Below are 24,016 nucleotides of genomic sequence, written 5' to 3'. Positions count from 1 at the left end.
TTTTTTAGTAAAGCTTGAAATGTTTTCCGTTTTTTTTGGGTTTTTTTTTTAATTTTTAGGCCATTTTAGGATTTTTTCAATTCTGTTATATATTTTGCCCGGCTGTTATTCTTTCTCTAAACTTTATTTTTTGGCCTGATTTCCTCTTTCTGTAATTATTTAGTCCTTTATTCTGCACATTTTGTCTATAATTATGTATACTGTAAACCTCAATGTCATCTAAATTAGACCCTCTTACGATTCTATTACTTGATTAGTATTGAAACACGGAACTGATGAAGTCCGTTGTAGGTTTGATAATTACTCATCCATTCAAGATGTCTGCGCCCATCAAATTCTTTTTGGCAGACGACCCTCAAGTCTTATTCAAGATGTATATGATAAAAGGATAAGAATCAGCCCATTTCTTTGAATTTTAACATTATTCTACCTTTCGATATCAGGTAGAACATTAATAAATGCAGAAAAGTAATGACTGCATTTAGTGATTTACGTTTATTTCATCGATTTTTTTTAAAAGTGTGCACCGGTGCATACTGACACAATTGTTACAATTGCCGGGTTTACTATCCATACGAACCCCTGTTTTTTAACAGAACAAAATTTCTTCAACTAATATTTTTATAAATCTTCTATAAAATCTTTACTTTCTTACATAATTTTTTTTTTTTGTTGGTCTTCAACAAAGTTAGGGGGAGGAGGGTCCTGATCCCGTAATCCCAGGCTTTAATAAACAAAATCCCAAGATCCTGAATTTAAATAAATTTAAATCCTAACATGTATCCTGAAATTTTGAAAAAATAATTCCCTGATGCCGAAAGGGTCAACCCCGAAATCCCGAGCTTAAAAACACCCGGTACCGGAGTCCTGGTAAAGAGGTTATAGTAGTCTCAGTAATAATCAAGAGATTCAGCACCTTGTCCTGAGCAAAATTTTTTTTTTTAATTTAGTTTATTGTTAATAAATGGTCGTATTATTTTGGAAGTAAACATTACGCTTTATGCATGTAATATTTATAAGAAAACTGAATACAAATGTACATGTATGTTGAGAATTTTATTACAGATCATATCTTTGATTTAAGTTTATGTTTAGATTATTTACTACTTTTATAGACTCTGCATCTTCGCTAGCCAAGGGTTAAGATCCACTTCCCTCCTCTCCACCCTTGGCAGATTAAGCCAGTGATCAGGAAGGACGTGGGCCCTGTGCCTATAGCGCATATCGACCAGAAATGGCGCATAGAGTGACAAATGTAAGCGCCCACATGGCGCACAATATTTTTCAATTCGTATCGAAACGTTTAGATATCGTCAAATGGATTTCCGATCGTGTTCCGTACCGCCATGTGTGTATACACAACTATGTAATGTTCCTCCAATGATAAGAGCACCTATATATTTTTGGGACGTCTCGGGTGTTTTCCTATTGTAATAGAACCATGCGGTTTAACGTCTCGGGTGTTTTCGTATGGTAATAAAAGAACCATGCAGTTTAACTGATTACCCAAAAAACGTAATTAACCCTCATTCTTGATATAATTTTTTAAAAACAACTTTAAATTTGTGAAATTTGGCTAGTAAAGACAAGATTTATTTCTAATTATTATCTTTTAAGTTAGTTTAGCTTGCTATTATTTCGATTGAAAAACCCCAAAGTCTTTTAATTGTAGTTTTTTTTTATAAAATGCGCTTAACTGTCCTTGTCATTTTTTGGTCTTTGGCTCGTTTTGATATTTGGTAAACCTGACTTCAGCGGACTTAAATATTGTCCGGTTTGGAGAAAGTTAAAATAATTTATTGTATATTCATAAAAATTGAAATTACAAAATCACAGGAACAATATCCATGGTATAATTTAAAATCATAAAGGTAAGTACAATGTACCACCACCTCTTTGCACAAATATACTGATACTTTATTTTTACAGTAGTCAATTTAAATGTCCCACTCACTTGACAACATGTTCCTTTATTTTTTAAAATGGCCCATTGAATTTTCTTTTGGAGGGCCCATAGTGAAAAAATCCTTCCAGATCACTGTAAGGCCACACCAAATTAATTTCTTGTTCTACGGATTTTTGGACTCCAAAAATTGGGGCGAGCGAGCGATTTGAAAATTTAAATAAAAAAATATTTAATTTGCAAATTTTTGAGGCGAAGCTTAAAAAGTTAAGGCGAGCGATTATATTTTTTTTTTGTAAACATAAAATAGTAGGTTTTCACTATATTAAAACTTGATTTATCACTTGTACCTTGACATTTCTTTAATTTATGAAGTATTTTTCCCTGTTCAACAAGAAATATTCAGATAATTGAATTATAAAATTTGGTCTAGTATGTATGTGTGACTGACAATGAGACAATTCTCCATCCAAGTCATAATCAGGTTCAGAACAACCCCTTTATGTTATGAATATCCCTTTTATGAGGGGTCAATATAAGTTATAATATATTTTTTTTGTAAAAACACTTTTAGTACAAAAGGGCTAATATTTTCCCAAAGAACTATAATATCTACTGTGAAAGTACTTTTATTCGTGGGGTACCAATTTTCGTGGTTTTCGTGGATGACTTTATCCACGAATTTAAGTGTCCAACGAAATAAAACAACCATTGACCAAATCAAGACATGGAAAGATCCCTTTCGGTAGTTTTGACTACTGATATGATCTAGAAAATATATTGAATAACGCCAAATCTGAGAATACTTTAAAAGCAGTCACACAACTACAGCCCATGCCTGATTATACCCATTTAATCTTTAATAACCTAAACTGTACAACTTTTGATCTTTTAATTCAGTCATAAAAAATATTTTTGATCGATGAAAGTTAGATTTCCGGTATTGATATGCTTGTATGATAAAGTGTTCATTTTATATCCTCATAGTTCTCGTACATATGAGAAATAATAATTTCATGCTGGGTTTGATTTTGATAAGAATTATTTGACAATTCAAGATTCGTTTATAGCATTTGTTTATGTTGCTGTTCTCTGTAGGTGATATGTTTATGGCCTAATTAACACCTTTGATAGTCTTTAATCTGTTGATAACTTTATCATGGTTTAATTAGTGTTATCACTACGATTTACACGGGTCAATGTTCACTTTTCAATTTACTTCAATCCATGTTTGTAACCTTCGTTTCTTAAGGCTTTTATTTTTCATTTTTTTTTTTTAGAAAACTAAAATCCCCGAATTTAAAAATCCACGAACATGTAAATATTGCTCAAACCACGAAAATTGACACGCACGAATTAAAGTACTTTCACAGTATATGGTATTAAATGGTCAAAACATGTCCAAGAATTTTACTGGACTATTATTCAAAATAAGTGGACCCCTCTTTTAGAAAAGTTGTTTAAAAATATAATGTACTTTCTCCTCTTTTTGAGTAAAAAAATCTAAGTTTTCAAAGGTTTTGTATAGTAGCACTATACAAATCCTTAGTATTTCCTGGGAACAGTTAATAAATATGTTCCTGGTATTTCTATTTTCTTTTCTACAACAGTAAACATGGTAAAATGACCCCTTCAAGGCCCTTGTCTGAGGGATTACCTGATAATAACAAACATAGGTCAAAGTACGGCCTTTTACACAGAGCTTTGATCCAGACCAAACAGCATCCTATAATTAGGGACCACAACTTAGTATTGTACACAATTCGAACAGGAAAACCAACGATCTAATTTATATTTCCAAACGGGAAAACACCCAACAACAAACGATAACTGCTGAACAACAGGTCCCTGAATCAATCAGGACAGACACAAACCTGCAGCGGTTATGACCTTCTGCATACATTATAATTGCAGTTGAAGGCAAATCCTTCAGAAGTTCTTTGTACTTTATTTTAACAACGAACATTTTTTGATAGGGAATATAAGTCAGGGGGAAAGAAACTAATGTTTTGTTCTGTACAGGTATTCCCGCTGTTATATATTTTTATCGCAGCACTCCCACTCCACTCATGCTGAAACAAATATTCTCACAGATATTTACAGTGTTGTGGGGTGCTTATAGGTTTAAAATCGTAATATAAATGTTATACTGTGTTAAAAACAAATGTTGAGATCTTTTTATAATACTTACAAAAAAACGGTGCAGGAAATGGACATGATTACATTTCCGGATGCGGAAAGCGGGAATATAATAAAAATAAAAAAATTCTGTTTTGAAAAAAATAGGTGCGGGCGGGTCCGTCGAACAAGGAATTAAATTAGTGTGGCCGAAGCTAACATTTTGTGATAACAATGTTGCATTATCTATCGGAAGATTAAAGTCACGTCCGTTTCAATATTCTTGACCAATTCGACCAATGGTAGCACTTGAACTCTTCAATTTGGAGGTAAAAACACAGTAGCGTCTAGAATATACACATTGGTAAAGCAGGAAACGAAAAATTTACGTTGACAGTCATGCATTTGTGCAAGAAACATGCACAGGAACTTCTATTAATTAATTAAAAACATTCAAATTGTCATTAAATAAAATCGTATGTTTAGGGATGTTAAGACTTGTTGCACAGTAAGCATGTGGCAATTGTTTACATACACTTTCTACATTTACACATGATCATGTTATAGGCGCTTTTTGATTGGATGCATTGAGTTTCGACTGCAACCGATGAAAACCATTACCTTGTGTCTCCGAAATTCTATCTCATTCCGGCAAGGGTGGAGAGGAGGGAAGCGGATCATAACCCTTGGCTAGCAAAGATGTAGACTGGTGCTATTTTCACAATAAATATCAGATAAACAACCCATGTTCTGTTTTAGGGTTATAAACAACTGATTAACATTTCTTGATTATGGCTTACACTACATGTCAATTGTCCTTTTTTTTGTGCCAAAGAAATTAAATGGTCAACTACAAAAGTAAAAGGAATTTTATATTATCTTTTTAAATCTTGTTTGAAATTATTATATGCTCTTTAAGGGTCATTAGATATGAGATATAAAAAAAAGAAGATTTGATGTCACTTTTACTGTTCTAGAGTTATGCCCTTTAAACATCGAATTTTCTGTTTTGTTCTTTAACTTAAGTTTGGGTCAGCCAAATGTTATGAAATTTATACAAAATGGTTATTTCCACAGAACTCAGATCAAGTTCAAATTTAAGGACTGTCATTTTTACTGTATTGATCTTGAGTTATGTTCCATTATAATGTTCAACAGTTGGAGCAAAAAGGGACATCTTCTGTGTTCCATGGACACATTCCCCATTTATTTTACCTTTGGTGTGAAATCAAACAGACCTAGAAAATTCCAATTGTATATATATTCACCATCTATTTAAATCTAAATATTTATATTTGGTTATATGACCTTTGGCAGTCTTTGGAGGTCACCCTGTTTGTTAATACGATTGTGTCTAGAATAAAATAAACAATATATGCTGATGCATATTATCAAGTCCATGCCTCAGGCTCATAAATTGTTTCTTTGCCACTGTATAATTTGGATATAAGACATGTAAATTTAAGATTTAGTATGTTATAAATCATGTTCTCAAATATGAGAATTTGAGTCAAATTCAATTACATATTCATCAATTTGATGAATATATATTTCACTTCTAATGCCTATAGCTTTAATAACTGAACCAATTAACTAGTATACTGATATCATTTATTTCAGATAATTTGTTACTATTGAAATGAGTTGTAGACAGTTAATTCAACGTGTGCAGCTCTTGTATTCTATGAAGTCTCCCTGTCAAACATGTATTTGTGGAACTATCAGCAGAAAATTCCATCTTGTCGGAGCATTAAATGTAAGGAATTAAGATATTTTTATCAAAGACCTACTTAAAAACAGTCTTGAAGTTTTCATGATTTTTAAGGATTAATGATCCTATTATCATGATTATCACGGTTATTTTGTCTTTGTTTGAATTTTTTGAAGATCATAAATTCTAATAGCCTGCAATGACGTGTAAAATAAGTCAGAAGAAGTCACCTCTTTGTATATGCTATGTACAGATCACTCCTGCTAATTTTCCTTACAGACAAAATGTATTTAGCAATTATAGAGGGATATCAAAGAGTACAATTTCAGTTGATGACATTCATTCATTATTTGATTAATTGATTGATTGTTGTTTAGTTCATTAATTGATTGATTGATTGATTGATTGATTGTTGTTAAGTTCATTATTTGATTATTGATTGATTGTTGTTTAGTTCATTAATTGATTTATAGATTGATTAATTGTTATTATATTCAATATAAATGTTATTTTAATATATTATTATAAAAAATTTCTAAAAAAAAATGCTGAAAGTAAATCAGTAAAACTAAAAATATAATCAGTTAAGGATTTATTCAACATGTGCCATATTGAATGATATTATGTTACAATAAATGCGAATGTATTTACCTGTTATGCTTGTAGTACTCAGTGCCTTTCTATTTTTGTTTCAGGGATCTGCTCCTGTGAAAGGTAGAACCAAAACTTTTGAGGAAGCTCAACAGGATCTTCAGAAGGTAAAACTCCATTTAAAATATGAGATGTGGTATAATTCCCAATGAGAAGACTTTCCATAAAAAAAAACGGACAAATATGTCACTTTTTTTTTGTGACAATTACAGGTATCAATATGCCTTTAACAATGAGCAAAAAACAATACAGTATTTAGTAAACTCTGAAAGGCCCAAAGATGATAAATTTTAGAGGGAAACGTCTGCAGTTTATTTAACTGAAACTATATTTTCATGAAAATAAATGCATAAAAAAAAGATCAATCAGTTACTGTGGATTCATAAATTTTCGTTGGATACTAATTTTTGTGGATTTTGTGGGTACAGCATAGCCACAAATTTAAATGTATTGGAAATTTTCAATTGGCTTGTATACAGATTTTATTTTTTTATATAGATTAGACCGTTGGTTTTCCCGTTTGAATGGTTTTACACTAGTAATTTTGGGGCCCTTTATAGCTTGTTGTTTTCGGTGTGAGCCAAGGCTCCATGTTGAAGGCCGTACTTTGACCTATAATGGTTTACTTTTATAAATTGTTATTTGGATGGAGAGTTGTCTCATTGGCACTCATACCACATCTTCCTATATCTATTTAGCAAAACAACAAAATAAGTTATCCATGAAAATCTTAAGTTTTCCTCAATCCATGAAAATTGGTACCAACAAAAATAAATGAATCCACAGTAGGATGAAAAACAGAATCAAAGCTGATGATTTTGACTCAACTAATTTCAATCAATTAATTGTGTCAACTTTTAAATGTCTTGTGGTAATTATTTTATGCTAACTCAGGATTCTTCTTCTATTGTAAATCAAATTGTTTGTTTTTAGGCAGAGAAACGAATTGCAAAAAAGAAAAAGACAAAAGTAAAAGTGATATCAATTTACAGAAATATGACTGTGAGTCAAATTGCCACTCAAACTAGTAGGACTGTAGGTATGTGATCAAAGATTAATTCCCTTGTTTTTAGTCTAGCAGGTTTTGACAAGTTATCTCTCTTTTAAGTTAACACTTCTTAGGGGAGTTAAAAGTTTGTTAAAGTCCTACCTGGCAGAGAATCTTGATCTCTCTTATGTTGTGTAATATAATAGTCTACTAGTGATCATTAAACTTCCGTCATCTGCTAACATGGAAATTTTCATTTAATTTACCATTGAGTCACTCAGGTTGGTTGGTCCCTAACCTGGGACAGTGGTCTAACAGTAAACTACATACTTTTAAATATGTTGATTTCTAGGTGTTTTGGGGTTATTTGAGTTGTTGCTGCCTCATTGATCTTTACCATTGTATACCCAACACCATATTTTTTATCTCTCAAAGGCGCAAAATTGAGACCATTTATTAACCATAAGTCACTTTAGAGTTTTAATTTGCTTTTACTTTTAAATGTTTTCTGCTTTTTTGGTAGAAGAAGCAAATATCAGTTTTGATGTCTATAATTTGGGGCCTCAGTGGCCAAGTGGTCTAAGTAGATACTACTGTAATCACTAGCCAGTCAACACTGAGGTTGTGAGTTCGACCTTGCTCTTGTGGGTGCCCCAACTCCAATTTTAATTGACTAGGATCGTCAGTTTTTCTATCGAAGGTCATGGTTTTCTACGGGCACTCCGGCTTCCTCCACCAATAAAAATTGGCCGTCACGAAATAGCCTAAATGCAGTACTTAAAAGTGGCGTTAAAACACCAAAAATCAAAAATCAAATCAATGTCTATAATTTGACTGGATGTATCACCTTACTTCCATATTCACTGCAAACACACTTCTATAAGGTGAATAAGTCGGAAAATAATTAACACAACTCTTTGGTAGACTTGAAATGGGTCTCCCTAATGCGCCTGAAATGGAAGAACTCAAAAGTTGTTTGTTAACAACAAATCTCTGTGTAGTGATATTGGACATGTCTCTAATTTTAACACATGACTGAGCTTAGCCATTTGTGCCGATTTGGAAAGTAGAGGACCATAGAAAAAATGTTTAAAAACTATGGAGTTATTAAATGTATGCAAAGACTTAAATTTTACAATGTGAGCAGAGGAATTGAGGAAACGGCTACAATAACTGCCTACCTAAAATGAATTGCCCATCTGTGCCCAAATAAGCACACTGTTAACCCAACTTTTCCATTGCATTAACTAAAAAAGGTTTACAACAAAGTTTTGATAATACAACGTCTTATACTTTTTTTCAATGAACAAGTAAATTAATAGTGTTCTACTACTTTTCAGTAGACCGCAAATCAAAAGAGTTTTTTTTATAGCATAATTTTAATAATGCAATTTTTTCTGTAGATAATATTCTTGATGCTTTGGAATATGCTAATTCCAGACAAGCATTTCGTGGAGGCAAAACAGAAAGTAAGTAATAATAGATTTTATTAATTAGGGCTATTCCAGAAAAAGGGACAGATTTTTTGGGTAAAGATTGCATCAAATGCAATCAAAACCCTATGTAAATGACTTAATATCTAAATCTTCCAAGGATAATCACTACTTTTGATATAGTAATTTATAATAATAGTTACATAATTTGTGCAAGTTGCAGGAATCTGATATTTGTTCTAAAAAATTGTTCTAAAACTATCATTGATGTCATTGCTCAAGTCCTTTTTATACGACCGCAAAAATTGAAAAATTTTTGGTCGTATATTGGTATCACGTTGGCGTTGTCGTAGTCCGAAGACTTTTGTTTTTTGCACTATAACTTTAGTTTAAGTAAATAGAAATGTATGAAATTTAAACACAAGGTTTATGACCACAAAAGGAAGGTTGGGATTGATTTTGGAAGTTTTGGTCCAAACACTTTAGGAATTAGGGGCCAAAAAGGGCCCAAATAAGCATTTTCTTGGTTTTGTCACTATAACTTTAGTTTAAGTGAATAGAAATCTATGAAATTTTGACACAAGGTTTATGACCACAGTATTGTGCAATAGCAAGTATTTTCGATTGCACAGTATTGCGCAAAAGCAAGAAATATCTAATTGCACAATATTGCGCAAAAGCAAGAAATTTTCAATTGGAGTTATCTTTCTTTGTCCAGAATAGCAGTTGAATCAACTGAAATCATTGTTTTATACAATATAAAAACTATGTATATTCACTTTTACTACTAACTGATAAATTAAAACAATCTTTACCATTCAGTGATAACAAGCACTTTTTTTACATTTTAATATTTTATGATGTATTTTAAATGAGTAGTTATTGTTGCAAACTCCATTAGAAATTTGAATTGAGATCAGTTTTGTTGGAATAAGGGAAAGGGGATGTGAAAAAAATTGGGAGGGGGGGGGGGGGGGGGGGGGGTTGTGTTCAATTTTTCTCATTTCAGATTTCATAAATAAAAAGAAAATTTCTTCAAAAATGTTTTTGAGAGGATTAATTTGGCATGCACAACTAAAAGATAGTTATTTGTTGTTTTTGTCACACAAAAGTATAATTGGAATTTGTATGAAATCTTTTATCTATTAGACTACTGGTGTTATTGTATTTTCTTTCAGTCACTGATGTGTACAATTGTATTCCGTATAAAAATCTTTTATCCTTTATACTACTGATGTTATTTTCTTGTTTTTTTCCCCAGTCACTGATGTGAAAGTTATTCAGAAAACTCTGACATTCCTTGGCTACAGATCACGTATTATAGCTAATCCAGAGATGGTGGTAGCAAAGAAAGAAGAAAATAGTAGAGATATTGAACCACAGTAGGTCTTATTGTATCTTTGTTTAATGATTTGTAGAAATTTATTGAAGAGCTATTTGCGACCTCAATAGTCAAATTTGAAAATGGAAAATTGTTGGATAGATTAATGAAGTCTACTGTTTTTTAAAAAGGTGTTTTGCTAGTTGAAAAATGATTTTTCTTTCAATAAATGCTGTAAATGCATGACATTAATGGGGTAGTAAAGTAGGTCTTATTGTATTATTGTATAAACGGTTTTTAGAAATTTAATGAAGAGCCATCTGTGAATTCAATAGTTATATATAGTCTTTTATGCTGCAATGGATTAACTAAGGTTTTTAACATGTTTGCTACTGATATTCAAAATAGCTATATTTTCAAAAATGATGAGTCCAAAAATCTGAAACAAATTTCTAAACCTCACCTAAGTATGTCCTTAAGAATGCAAATGGCAAAGAAACTATTTCTTAACAATTTGTCTTGAAATGCAATCTATTTATTTAAAGTATAAAATTTTACCTAGGCCACCACCAGATCCTAGTGTCTTGGTCAGACGTCCACCTGTGGTGACCATTATGGGACATGTAGACCATGGTAAAACAACATTGCTAGATGCTCTCAGAAATACTAATGTTGTAGCTCAAGAATTTGGTGGAATAACACAACATATTGGTGCATTCTCAGGTAAAATGCTAGTTGACACAACAGTGTCTTGTGTAAAGTATTAGATCTATGGACAGCTTAAGGGGTGAGATATTGGGCAGTTTGATTTTTATGTCTGAGACCACAGGCCTCATGTTTGAATATGGATTGGAAGTGATTACTTATGAATGTAATGAGATAATATGCAAGTAATTGGGCCTTTTATACAATTTTTAGATTTTCATCCTTATTCTGCAAAAGAATATGACGATATAAGGATTTTATTTTCAGTATTTTTGTTAATTAACCCATCGATTGCAGAGCAGTTTCAGGAACATGTAGAGAAGTAGAAATATAGACAAATCTGGAGCATAAAGAGGCAAAGAATCTTATGAAAAAATTAATGTTTGTTACCTTTCAGATTGCACTTTTATCAATATAGAAAATGCAGTTTCCCATTGAAAAACTCCTTTTGCTGCTAAAACTCTGTCACTTTTACTAAGAAGTTTCGTAAAATATTACATCCCAGTAAAATATTACATCCTACAACAGAAAGTTGATATGCACTTCTATTTTATTCAAAGGTCAAAACATGGCTGTGCAGCATATTTTCAACATTTATTTGGCCTGAACTTCTAAGAGTTTGAATATATACATGATATACTATAATTTTGTACTACCCCTTCCTTCACTTTGGATTCTTTCACAGACTTCAATATTCCCTACTACCATATGTTTTTATACTGGTAACATTCCCAAGTTATGTCTCTATGAGATGAAACATAGAGATCATATCTGGGAATCAGTATGTAAACATTATTAGTTACATAGTGTGCTAGTGACCTAATACGGTATATATTGGGTCAGTAAATTTCATATGGGGTGAGAGCGAAGTCACTAGCACACTATGCAACGAATTTATCTTACCGACTATCTTAACGTGTGAAATTAAGACTAGTGATTCTCAAAATGAGCAAGTCTTCAATACTGTTAGCACTAAGAAAATACTTCCATTGATCCTACAAAAACAGATGCCAACAATAACGACTTGTAAGGTGCATACCCGTAGCCAAGGGGGGGTTCGAGGGGTTCGGACGAACCCCACCTTGAAAACAAATAAGCACTGTTAAAGTCAATGTTCTGTTCGAATTGTGACTGTTAAAGTCGAGTTTGTGAGTCCAACGAACCCCCCCTTAAAAATTCCTGGCTACGGGCCTGAGGTGTAAATGTGTTTTATGAATTTGTTTCAATCTTAATCATCAATTTCTTCGTCTGTTGGAACTTTTAAGATTTTTTCTCAGTACCGTTTTGTTTTTATGCCCCACCTACGATAGTAGAGGGGCATTATGTTTTCTGGTCTGTGCGTCCGTTCGTCCGTCCGTCAGTCCGTCTGTCCGTCCGTCTGTTCGTCCGTCTGTCCCGCTCCAGGTTAAAGTTTTTGGTCAAGGTAGTTTTTGATGAAGTTGAAGTCCAATCGACTTCAAACTTAGTACACATGTTCCCTATGATATGATCTCTCTAATTTTCATGCCAAATTATAGTTTTTACCCCAATTTCACGGTCCACTGAACATGGAAAATGATAGTGCGAGTGGGGCATTCGTGTACTGAGGACACATTCTTGTTTCATTGTTTATAAAGGGACATAACACCATTACTAACCGTGTATGAAATAAGCCCCTCCCCCTTCTTACCTAATAAGGAATATAAAGGGACGTAACTCCACTACTAACCGTGTATGAGATAAGCCCTGCCTCCCTACTAATCTAATATCAAATATACACGGTTTGCACGCGGACGCTTTTAACCAATCATATTCCTGGAAATGTATAGGAGGTAAGATAAAACAAAATATCTGAATATTATGTATCTTCCCAAAAGAGGTGTGGCTTGTGAAACCTCTAGTACTCTTATCACTTATCAATCTTTCTAACAAATTAAATATGAATATTTGTACCATGAAGCATTTTTGCTAAACAATACACTTTTGTTCAAAATATTGTATGATTTTCATATTGCTCTGACATAACAATGATATTCATTTTTCATTTCAGTAAAAATGTCATCTGGGAATACAATATCCTTCTTAGATACCCCAGGACATGCAGCATTCTCTCACATGAGGGCACGAGGGGCATCCCTTACAGACATAATTATATTAGTGGTAGCTGCAGACGACGGTTTAATGCCTCAGACTGTAGAGTCCATTCAACATGCCAAATCTGCTGATGGTAATTAATTATTATATGTAAAAATGTAAAAATATACATATAAGATAAACATGAGTGAACTAAGGGTATCCAAAGCACTTTTCTGGAATTACTGTCATCAGAAACTCATAGATCAAAACATTTAAAGCCAAGTTTTATAAGTTCTTGAATACATGAAGTGCCATGTGGCATAAAGGCACCTAAAAAGAAGAGCCAAATACATCTTTTAGTGTTGAATTGTAAAGACTGAAAACTCTATGTTAGAGATTAACAGGTGGTTTATACGATACAGAAATTTAATATTATAATCAGTTGTGTTTAAATATATGTTCATTCTGTAAGCCACTGTATGAATATGCATTGAATACCTAGACAACAAATTTAATCATTTACCGTATTTTGTTTTCAGTTCCCTTAATTGTTGCGATCAATAAAATGGACAAGCATACTGCTGATGTTGTAAGTTAGTTAACATTTGTCTTTATTCTATAATTTTTTTTTAGTCTATGCATCTGTTCGTCCTTCCCTCCATTCCATCTGTTTGTCCCGATTCGGGTTAAAGTTTTTGGTCAAGATAGTTAATGAAGTTCAATTTCCTTGAAACTTAATACACATGTTCCCTATGATATGATCTTCATATTGCTTTTAACAGAGATACTCATTATTTATTTTGATTTAATTGTTTATTTTAAATTTTGAGGACGGAGCCACTTTTTTGCGCCACGATTACATTATATGATGCAATACGCTACAGAACCGAGCAACTGGTGTCTTCTTTATTATATTGCAGATAAAACAACAAAATGAATAAATATTAAAAGTTGGGTTTTTTTCAAAATTCAACACAATTACAATAATTTACACCTGTTAATTACCTGAAAATGCAGGTAGCCCGATAAAAATTTTACTAAAATAATTGCTTAACATTACAGTTCATGTTCTCCTGAGCATTTTTCATGTACTAGCTTTGTATCTCGTATAATAAAAAAGATAAGCAGTCTAAAAAGGAATATACTGTTCTAATGAATGAACACAAAAAAAGGCAGCAGCACCAGCCAATTTTCTATATTTTGTGTAGCGTTGAAAGGGTGCAAAATTAGATTTTTGACCCCAATTTCACAGACCACTGAACATAGAAAATGATAGTGCGAGTGGAGCATCCGTGTTATATGGACATAATCTTGTTATAATTATAAAAGTTGCCATATTTCATCAATGATTTGGTTATAAGAAAGTTAAGGGCTGTCTCAAGAAAAAGGGCTATCCCCCCAAAAACCAGATATTTTATACTGTATTCCAGTTATTTTGATTTAATTGTCTGTAAGATAATGTTGGCATGAATTGTTACCCTAATGTTCATTCCATTTTGGTTTCCATTTACCGTACAACTGTGCCTTGATCAAAACATTTGAAATTTGTAAATACTGTTAGGATCATCTATCACATATTGTAATGTAAGGTTCTTACTTATCTTAAATTATCTGTTCAATAAATTCAGTTTGCCAAAACACAGATTTGAGGCTACTGACAATATATCCTGATAATTATACCCCCATCCACCACCCACTCTCCCCCTTAAAAAAGTGGGGTATACTGTTTTACCTCTCTCTATCCATCAGTCCATCCATCTGTCCATCAGCCCGTCAGTCTGTCACATGAATATTTTCATTGCATATTTCTCAGTAACTACATCACAAGAATTTCTGAAATTTGGTGTTAGGGTTTGTATGAGTCAGATGAGTTTTCAGATTCATCCATTTTACCTTATTCTTTTAGCTGGGTGGGGGTATCATCAGTGAGCAGAAGCTAAAAGAATCACTTGTTATTATTTGATTTTCCTTAATTAACCTCATTTTGTTATTTTCTATGGTAAGAGTACCTTGGATTGCTGAACCAGTATCCAATTATTTAAAGGTTTGGACATCAGTGTTCCATAAAGTTTCATGAATAAATTTCTCTTTTGTTATATTTAGGAAGGCACAGAACAAATGTTGTTACAGTATGATGTTATACCAGAAAAGTTTGGAGGAGATGTACAATGTGTTCCAATATCTGCTTTGAAGGTAAATAGTATTACAATGTGTTCCAATATCTGCTTTGAAGGTAAACAAGTTACTATGTGTTCCAATATCTGCTTTGAAGCTTAGGGTAAATACTGTGGATTTATTAATATTCGTTGTAAACCGATTTTTGTGGATTTCGTGAATACTGGAGAACCAGATATTTAAATTTTAAATGAAATACAAATTGTCTTAAGGAATGCATGCAGACTTTACCAGAACCACAAAATTAAATATCCACGAATATGCAAGTTTTCCTCAATCCACGAAAATTGGTGCCCACGAAAAATAAATGAATCCACAGTACAATTAGTACATTTTAGTCTTGACCATTTTAGGAGATGCTGTATACCGGTAGATACTTAAAAGATTAATTAAATTGAGGATTTCAGTTTTTTTGGGATACGATTGCTTTAATTATTGACTCAGGGCCATGCCCTCACGTCAAACGTTTTATTCTAAACATTAAGGAACATCTCAGATGCTTATGATTGTCTTGCTTTAAAAGGTAAAAACAAACCAAAGGATCGAACTAAAACAACTTTCCTATAATGTTCTTCTCATAATCTTCATGTTTGATATTTCCCTTGACTTATATGTGTGTTTTTAACAACACAGAAAATCAGAATTAAGCAGTATTTATATTTAGTGTTTTTATAATTTTAGAAACGCGTCAGAGGGAATTCCCCAGTTTTGATACAATGCGAAAGTTATCTGAATTCCGATAAATCTATTTCTGTCATATAAGAACTGAAGTGGAGTTTTTCTTATATGTCACCGTTATGAAACTGATATTTGATATTGTACTGCCATAAAGAAATAGAGGACCATCAAGGTTGTTTAATTAAAATTAATATACGTTCTTCCTCCAGGGTTTGTTAAGTTAATTATGCGTTTAGTTTTCTTGACATTGAATGGTTGCTCTGGATTCCCCATTCCATTGATTAATTTGAAACTCATGTGATTCCTTTCTATGTATGTCTGCTATTGAGGGTTTTTGTTGTTGCATAATTTTAAATCATATGCATCATTTAAATTAAAATAAATGTAGTCCACATCGTAAAGGTGTAACTATAACACCCCTTCAGCCGAAATAGACTCTTCCATATTATCGTTTCAAGTTGTCTCCCTTCCATTAGTAACTTCCGTCAATTCTGAATCAAAATACAACACGTCGAGAAAATTAACTTGTTCTGTCGTTAAAAACGATCGCAATTTAAACAGAGGAATGTGTACGGAAAGGAGTCATGCCCACTGACCCAAAGGAAATTAAATATTTAAAGAGTTAGGAATGTGGTTCCTCCTAGAATTAACGTAGGAAAATAGGTGATAAGATACGTAGTGAAATACCTTCTGTCACTCTCAGTGACTGCTGTGGAAAGTAAACTTGAATTGATAGTAAAAAAATAAAACACAATAAGTACATTGTTCATACACTTGTATCCGGGATTGGCTATTTTGTAACTATTCAGATTACGTAAATTACATTTTACATGTGCAGTTGAATTAGTTTTGAAAATAATACTATCCAGCTATATACATGTGTCAATGAAAACAATGGCAATCGTATCTGCTCTTTAATTAATTAATGTAAAGTAAGCTATTTCCTTACATTTTCTGCTCCTTTTCAATTTTTAAAAAAAGCGAAAGCACAGCAATTAAATCATTTTGTCAAAGGGTACAAATAAATTTTTCAAAATTAGCACGGGGTATTTGATATCATTGAATATTAAAAAATTCTGGCATTTTTTATAGGGAACAAATCTACAGCAATTACAAGAGGCAGTGATTACTCTAGCAGAACTTATGGACCTTAAAGGTGATCCTGTTGGTAATGTGGAAGGCAGAGTGATAGAAAGTAGATTGGTTACAGGCAAAGGGTAAGTCGAATGAAGATATTTAATTGTATAATGTGGATACATTTATTTTTCCGTGAGTACCAATTTTTGTGGATTGAGGAAAACTTGCATTTTTCATGGATATCTAATTTTGTTGTTTTGGCAAATTCTACAAACATTCCTTTAGAACACATGTAATTCCTTGAACATTTGACTTCATGGTTCTTCTGTACCCTCGAAGTCATGGAAAATTATTATCCAAAGAATATTAATGAATTCATAGTAGTAAAAATATGCAGTATGCCCTTACTGCCTCAGTGACTGAGTGGCCTAAATTGTTTACTTCTGTGTCTTAAGGCTGTCAACACTGAGGTTGTGAGTTTAAACCCCACACTTGACAAGTGCTGTCCTCTCCAATTTTTTATCCTGAAATTTATAATTAAGTTTTATTTGAGCATTCTATGCCGTGTTCTGTGTTTTTACATCCATCTCATTAACTTTCTGTGTTCAAAATATAATCTTGCACATAGTGACATAGTAAACATGTATGAATATGTTTTGTATTATCTCAGGAACTAGACATCAGAGCTTCTGGAAATTTGATATTGAATGATGGCCATGAATAAAATTTTGTCACAATTCTTGAAATAACAAAGCATAACTTCCTGAAATTTAAACCAAGCTTCATGTGAGCATACAATACATAGATTCTTTTTCACATTCATTGTTCTTGAACATCCGGATCCTGTTTAGCAGAAAACGTTAGCAAATTAAATTTATTAGTTTTAAGCAATATGTCACAGTTTTTCTTGTTTTCTTATTTTTCAGGAAAGTTGCTACTGTAATAATAGAAAGAGGCACACTGAAAAAAGGCAATTTGCTTATTGCAGGAACATCTTATGCAAAGGTATATTTCCTTTCTGTTATAAATTCATTAAGAGTGGTTGCAAAGAAGTAAAAAAAAATAGCCTGAAAGATTAAAGAAGGACACAACTATCGATCTGCATCATTAATTGGATGAACTTGACAATTATTTTTTGTCAATTAGTTTATTGGATGTTATGAGAGTAAAAATTTAAAAAAAAATATTGGGCTTTGGTGGCCAAGTGGTATAATTAGTTCACTAGTCTGTCAACACAGAGGTCCAACTCTATACAAGGCAAGTGTATTCTACTCTAGTGTTGAATGTTTAAGACTGAAAGTTTTCCTACCAACAGTCGTTGGTTCTCTCATGGTAGTAGGGCTTCCTTCACCAAACAATTCCAGGATATAGCCAATAGTGCTGAACATGGTGCTAAAAACCTACAATCAACCAATCAAATGGTGCTTAAAATCTACAATCAACCAATCAAATAATGCTAAAAATCTACAATCAACCAATCAAATGGTGCTAAAAATCTACAATCAACCAATCAAATGGTACTAAAAATCTACAATCAACCAATCAAATAATAATTAACGGCTTGTTTATTACATATTTCAAAATTTCCCAGAAATCAAACCTTTTCTTTCTAAAAAATCTCTATATTTTGATGGAGAATTTTATAAATAGCATAAAAATATTTACACTTACCTTAGCACTAAATTCCTCAATGTATTTTTATGTTTCAATGTTAACAGGTACGTGGTATATATTCTGACAAAGGAAGTCAACTGAAGGAAGCTACATTGTCTTCACCTGTTGAAGTGACTGGGTGGAAAGAATTTCCCTCAGCTGGGGACCAAGTATTACAAGCACAGTCAGAGGTTTGTATCTAAAAAGTCTCATATTTTGATATTGGTAGGGTGTATACAGGTTTCCCTCTATCTGTTAGTCGGTCACATATTTTATTAACATTTTTCTCAGCAACTACAGTTTTCTTAAATATTCTCCTCCTTGTAGGCTGAAAACTTCTATCTTACAAATCTCATGCCCTTATTTTAAAAGTTTCTTTAAAAACTACAATTCATCGTTTTAGGATGTAGGCGGGTGTATCATAATAAGGGAGCAATACTTCAAAGAACATCTGGTTATACCTTCAGTAAAGAGGGTGAAAGGTTATGTAGGAATATATCTAATTTTTTTAAGTTTTAAAAGTGTACATGGAGAAATTATTATAATATTAAAGTTTATAGACAAACCAGACTAATCCCATATATAAAGGAAAAAGCTTGAAAGGACAATATGATTTTTCCTGCCTTACAGCAAGTCCCTATAGTTTTTTTTATATATCAAATTTGTCATAACAAAAAGAAATTGAGTTCCAGTACAGATACTTCTGCTGTTTGTATTTGATGAGTAGTCAGTGGCGGATCCAGAAATTTTCATAAGTGGGGGCCCACTGGCTGCCTAATAGGGGGCCGATTTCGTCACGCCTCAGTGATTCCCTATATAAGCAACCAAATGTTTTTCTCGAAAGGGGGGGCCCGGGCCCCCCCCCTAAATCCGCCTTTGGTAGTTTTATCTGTGTGATTAATGACATATTTCATATTTATTCTAACTTATACTTATTATAGAAACAGATAAAGGAGGCAATAGATTGGAGAAATTCATTAAAGATGGAAGAGAAAATGGACACAGACCAAGAAGCCATCAATGAAAAAAGAGAAAAACATGATGCAGAATATAAAAAACAATTGCAATTAAGACAATCATTAGGGAGACGAGAATATAATTTTGTACTAAAAACAATTAAACCAAACAGAGCTAAAGAAGAAGAAGTTCACCATGAGGGACCATCATTATCTATTGTTTTGAAAGGTGGGTGAAATAGAGAAATCAAATGACTTTTTCAATATCACACCGGTATCAACCCTAGACACAAATATAATCCTGAGAGCTCTGCTGTTGAGGGTTGATACAATGTGTGATATTATATAACATTATGCCTTTATGGACTTTCTGTTATTTTGAATGGTAATACAATGTACAGTAAAAAAAAAATGATATTTGTTTATTGAAAACATACTGTCTACTGTGTAGGTTTTTTTTGTGAAAACCTAGTTAAACCTAGTAATGAGTTTTTTCAATTCTGGTTTAAATTTTATGTTTTAAAATCCTTTTTTAAATAGCCATAAAAGGAAGAAGAAAAATAGGTGTTAATGGAAAAAACACTGATATTCTATAGGATCAAATTTTATTGACCTGCTACAAGACCTAACAAACAATTTATTTAATACTTATTTTCAGGTATGTAAATGCCAGATATACAATTAGGAGCTGTGTTATGATTGCCAATGAAACAAATATCCACCAGAGACCTAAGGATAAGAATGTAAATAATCATAAGTCATTGTATGACCTTCAAAATTAGCAGAAGTCATTGTATGACCTTCAAAATTAGCAGAAGTCATATTGTTTTTGCAACTAAAAAATGCCCCAACATGACAAAATATGAAACAATTCAAATGGGGAAACAAACCGGACTTATTCTTAAGATAATATAAATGAAAAACAAATTTTTGACCATTCTTTATAATTTTAGAAACCTATTATTCTCTATACATATATTTTTATAACACATTTTTTCTTTATTTTTCCCTAAGGTGATGTGGATGGCTCTATAGATGCAATACTCAATACGTTAGACACATATAAATCTCAGATATGTCGATTAAGTATTATTCATCATGGAGTAGGTGAAGTGACCATGAGTGATATTGACAATGCCAAATTGTTTGATGGTAATTATGTTTAGCTGGTCATATACTGACTTATAGGATAGTAGTAATATTTTTCATCCTTTTTTCGGTTGGTTAAGAAGTTTTCGTAAATAAGCAGACGACAGAAAGTCACTTTTGTGTTCTTGGTTTCCTTCTTTTTTTTATAGTCTTTGAAAAAAATGTTATCCTATATTCTGCTTCCCCTGTTTCCCCTTTCTTTGCAGCCTAGTTTATGGGCATTAAAAGTCAGAAATTATGGTAGATAAAAAAATAAAGGTTCTTTAATGAAAATAAACTCATTGTGAAACTCTTCTACCATAAAATTGTGAAACTGTATAGTGTAACAAATAGGGAAGTAAACATCAATCAGACAGCAGCCCAATGACACTAATAAACAAAAACAAGGTCATTCATCCTACAGTCTTGATAAACCCTTTCATAAGTTGTGTATACAGCAAGGGTGTGCATATTTTTAGCACCTCTTTATTGTTTCATGGTCAACTTTTTTGGATTAACCTAGCAATTTTATTTTGAAATGTCAAAAGATGCTCTATTTATTTTACGTCTATATATAGGTACCATACACATTTGTAACAATGGTCAATTCTGACTTATAAAACTTTCATAAACAAATTCATTTTGATTTGTTTAATATATAAAAAAAAACAATAATGTAGTGAAGAAAACAGAGAAGATTACTGAGTGTTGTGTCTTCCATTGGCATCCATACCAAATTCTGGTCATAGCTGCATATTGATATGACTGACATGTGTCAATAAATTTCTATCATTTTACAGAGACATTTTGTAATTTAATTCTATAAGATAAATTAGTTCCACATATAGACAGAAAATGTGATTGAATTATTGTTAATAAAATGCAAAATTACTTTCTTTTTTGAAGAAATTTGTTTAAAATCTTATTTTTTATTTAGGTGAAATATTTGCTTTTAATGTGCCAGTCTCTGAAACTGTGAGGGAACATGCCAAACTTAATAATGTTGTGATACATGAAGACAATGTAATATATAAACTGTTTGATAATCTAGTCGATAGCTTGTCCAAAAGATTGCCATTGAGAGAAGAACAGGAAATTATGGGTAAATATTTACAGCTTAAAGAAATGAAACTGCTAATTCATAGCCCCATTATATTGCTTTCTATCTTAAATTCTTCAATTTCAAGCTTTCATAGCTAAACCTAAGAATAAACAGTAAAAGTAAGTTGCAATTATTGGCTTCAGTCAAAAGATCAGTATGAGGAACAAAAACAACCAAAAATTATTAAAAAAAAAACACTTTATGGTATGATTGCCAATGAGACAACTCTCCACAAGAAACCAAATGACACAGAAATTAACAACTTCAGATCACCGTACGGCCTTCAACAATGAGCAAAGCCCATACCACATAGTCAGCTATAAAAGGCCCCAAATTGACAATGTAAAAAAATTCAAACGAGAAAACTACCGGCCTAATAAATATAGGAAAAATGAATGAAAAACAAATATGTAACACATAAACAAACGACGACCACTGAATTACAGGTTCCTGACTTGGGACAGGCACATACATACAGAATGTGGCTGGGTTAAATGTGTTCTCTTAGACTAAATTATCAATCAGTACATGATTGGTGGCAAATTCAATTTCTTAAACACATAACTTCTTGTATGATAAATATTTATTGTGTTTATTTTTTGTACCTTGCAGGTGAAGCTACAGTAATGGATTCATTCAATGTATCTTTTAAAAAGAAGCCAATGAGAATAGCAGGCTGTCGTGTTACCAGTGGAGTTCTACAGAGAAAGCATAAATTTAGAATAATTAGGGAAGAGGAGGAAATATATAATGGTAATTGGATTTTTATTTTTAAAAAAAGAAATGAAACTAATATCATTAAGAAGGGTAAACTGTATAGATATAGGAAGATGTGGTATGAGTGCCAATGAGACAACTCTCCACCCAAATAACAATTTATAAAATTTAACCATTATAGGTCAAGGTACGGCCTTCATAAACTGTATACATAGAAATGTTCAGTCAATATTAAGAAAAGAAGACTTTGTGTTATTTTTTTAATTAGGACACTAAAATGTCAAGAGAAATTTTATTAGACAAACTTAGAGCTGTCATCAACATCAAATTCCTTACATGATTAGGGGCTAATACCATTCATATGATGCAGGGAAAGCAATTGGCCACAATTGTTAGATGCGAAGTACTGTGGATTCTTTTATTTTAATGTTTTTGATTTCATGGTTTTGCCAAATCTTGCAAATTTTAGAGCAATAAGGGAGCTACCATTTGATTTTTATGGGGGGGCCGGGCTAGGATGAAAAATTTTGTCCTGTATTTTTTTTTAGTTGTAATCTCTGTCCTGACTTTTTATTTTTCACTCTATTCGGTCCTGCCTTTTTTTTTATAAGTTTATCCTGACTTTTTTTACCTAAATTGTCATCCTGCATTTTTTTTTTGCAAAGTGTATCATCCTGCCTTTTTTTTTTACTCAAAACTCCTGTCCTGCCTATTTTTTTCAAATTTCATCCTAGCCCCCCCATAAAAATCAAATGGTAGCTCCCTAAGTCAATCACTCAGTTTGGTGAGTGGATAACAAATTTGAAATTGTCATTTGCAGAGCTGACAGAGAGATTTTTAAGTCATCAAAAAAAGTAAATAAACTTCCAATGTTGCAAAATCTATTTTAATTTTCAACATAAACTTTCACAATGTGACACTTTGAAATTTTAATTGAAAACACATTATTATATATTTTTTTTTCTTTTCAGGTCCTATTGTGTCTTTAAAACATCATAAATCTGAAGTAGAAACAATAAAACAGGACACTGAGTGTGGATTATCTATATCAGACAATGAAATCAAATTCGAAAGAGGAGATGTGATAATCTGTTATAGAAACTATACAGCAGAACAAACATTAGACTGGACTCCAGGATTTTAATATAGATATGCATTTAATGTTGATAATTTGTCATAATTTATAAAAAATTTGAACGTGCAGTTTTATATTTATTGAAGGAAATTCAGGGTACATGCCAATATTACAACAATCAAACAATACAAGAAAGAAAGAAAAAAAAAGAAGTTTAAGACGTCAAAAGATTAAAATAACATATTTAACAATGGACAAGTGAGTTGACTGCCAACCTAAAATAGTTCTGAGTCTAGACAAGTTATGAAAAAAATGATTGATTATTGTGGATTCATTATTATTTGTTGGACACCAATTTTCGTTGATTTCTTGGGTACAGTTAAACCACAAAATTAAATGTTCAACAAATGATGAATTTTCTATAGGTTTGTATGCAGTCTTCAGCAAAACCACGAAATTAAATAGTCATGAACATGCAAGTTTTCCTTAATCCACGAAAATTGGTACCCACGAAATAAATAAATCCACAGTTAAAAAAAATGTATCTGTTTATTGCCAATTTCATCACTT

The 24,016-nt window shown here is 32.1% G+C and overlaps 1 protein-coding gene across 1 annotated transcript; it reads left to right on the top strand.

The window, feature by feature from the left end:
* The first annotated feature begins 295 nt into the window (after positions 1–295).
* On the top strand, positions 296–23,574 carry LOC143069671 (translation initiation factor IF-2, mitochondrial-like). Its single transcript, XM_076244426.1, has 18 exons — positions 296–443; positions 5,642–5,777; positions 6,428–6,490; positions 7,317–7,422; positions 8,775–8,840; positions 10,066–10,186; positions 10,688–10,848; positions 12,860–13,036; positions 13,425–13,474; positions 14,989–15,078; positions 16,831–16,955; positions 17,742–17,820; positions 18,534–18,659; positions 19,410–19,653; positions 20,439–20,576; positions 21,490–21,654; positions 22,267–22,407; positions 23,343–23,574. Exons 2-18 carry the CDS (start codon positions 5,661–5,663, stop codon positions 23,513–23,515), a joined length of 2,142 nt encoding a protein of 713 aa, XP_076100541.1. The 5' UTR covers positions 296–443; positions 5,642–5,660; the 3' UTR covers positions 23,516–23,574.
* Positions 23,575–24,016: the final 442 nt, after the last annotated feature.

The sequence above is a fragment of the Mytilus galloprovincialis genome, chromosome 3, assembly GCF_965363235.1.
Source record: "Mytilus galloprovincialis chromosome 3, xbMytGall1.hap1.1, whole genome shotgun sequence".
NCBI classification, from domain to species: Eukaryota; Metazoa; Mollusca; class Bivalvia; order Mytilida; family Mytilidae; genus Mytilus; species Mytilus galloprovincialis.
Note: the sequence above shows the minus strand (reverse complement) of the source record. Positions and strands in the feature narration are given on the sequence as shown.

What these genes read in the sequence shown, in the direction of transcription:
- LOC143069671 (XM_076244426.1), top strand. Translation starts at nt 5,661, where the DNA reads ATGAGTTGTAGACAGTTAATTCAACGTGTGCAGCTCTTGTATTCTATG. An exon ending in ACATATTGGTGCATTCTCAG is followed by an intron (nt 10,849 to 12,859) that starts GTAAAATGCTAG and finishes TTTTCATTTCAG; the next exon opens with TAAAAATGTCATCTGGGAAT. An exon ending in AGAGGAGGAAATATATAATG is followed by an intron (nt 22,408 to 23,342) that starts GTAATTGGATTT and finishes TTTTCTTTTCAG; the next exon opens with GTCCTATTGTGTCTTTAAAA.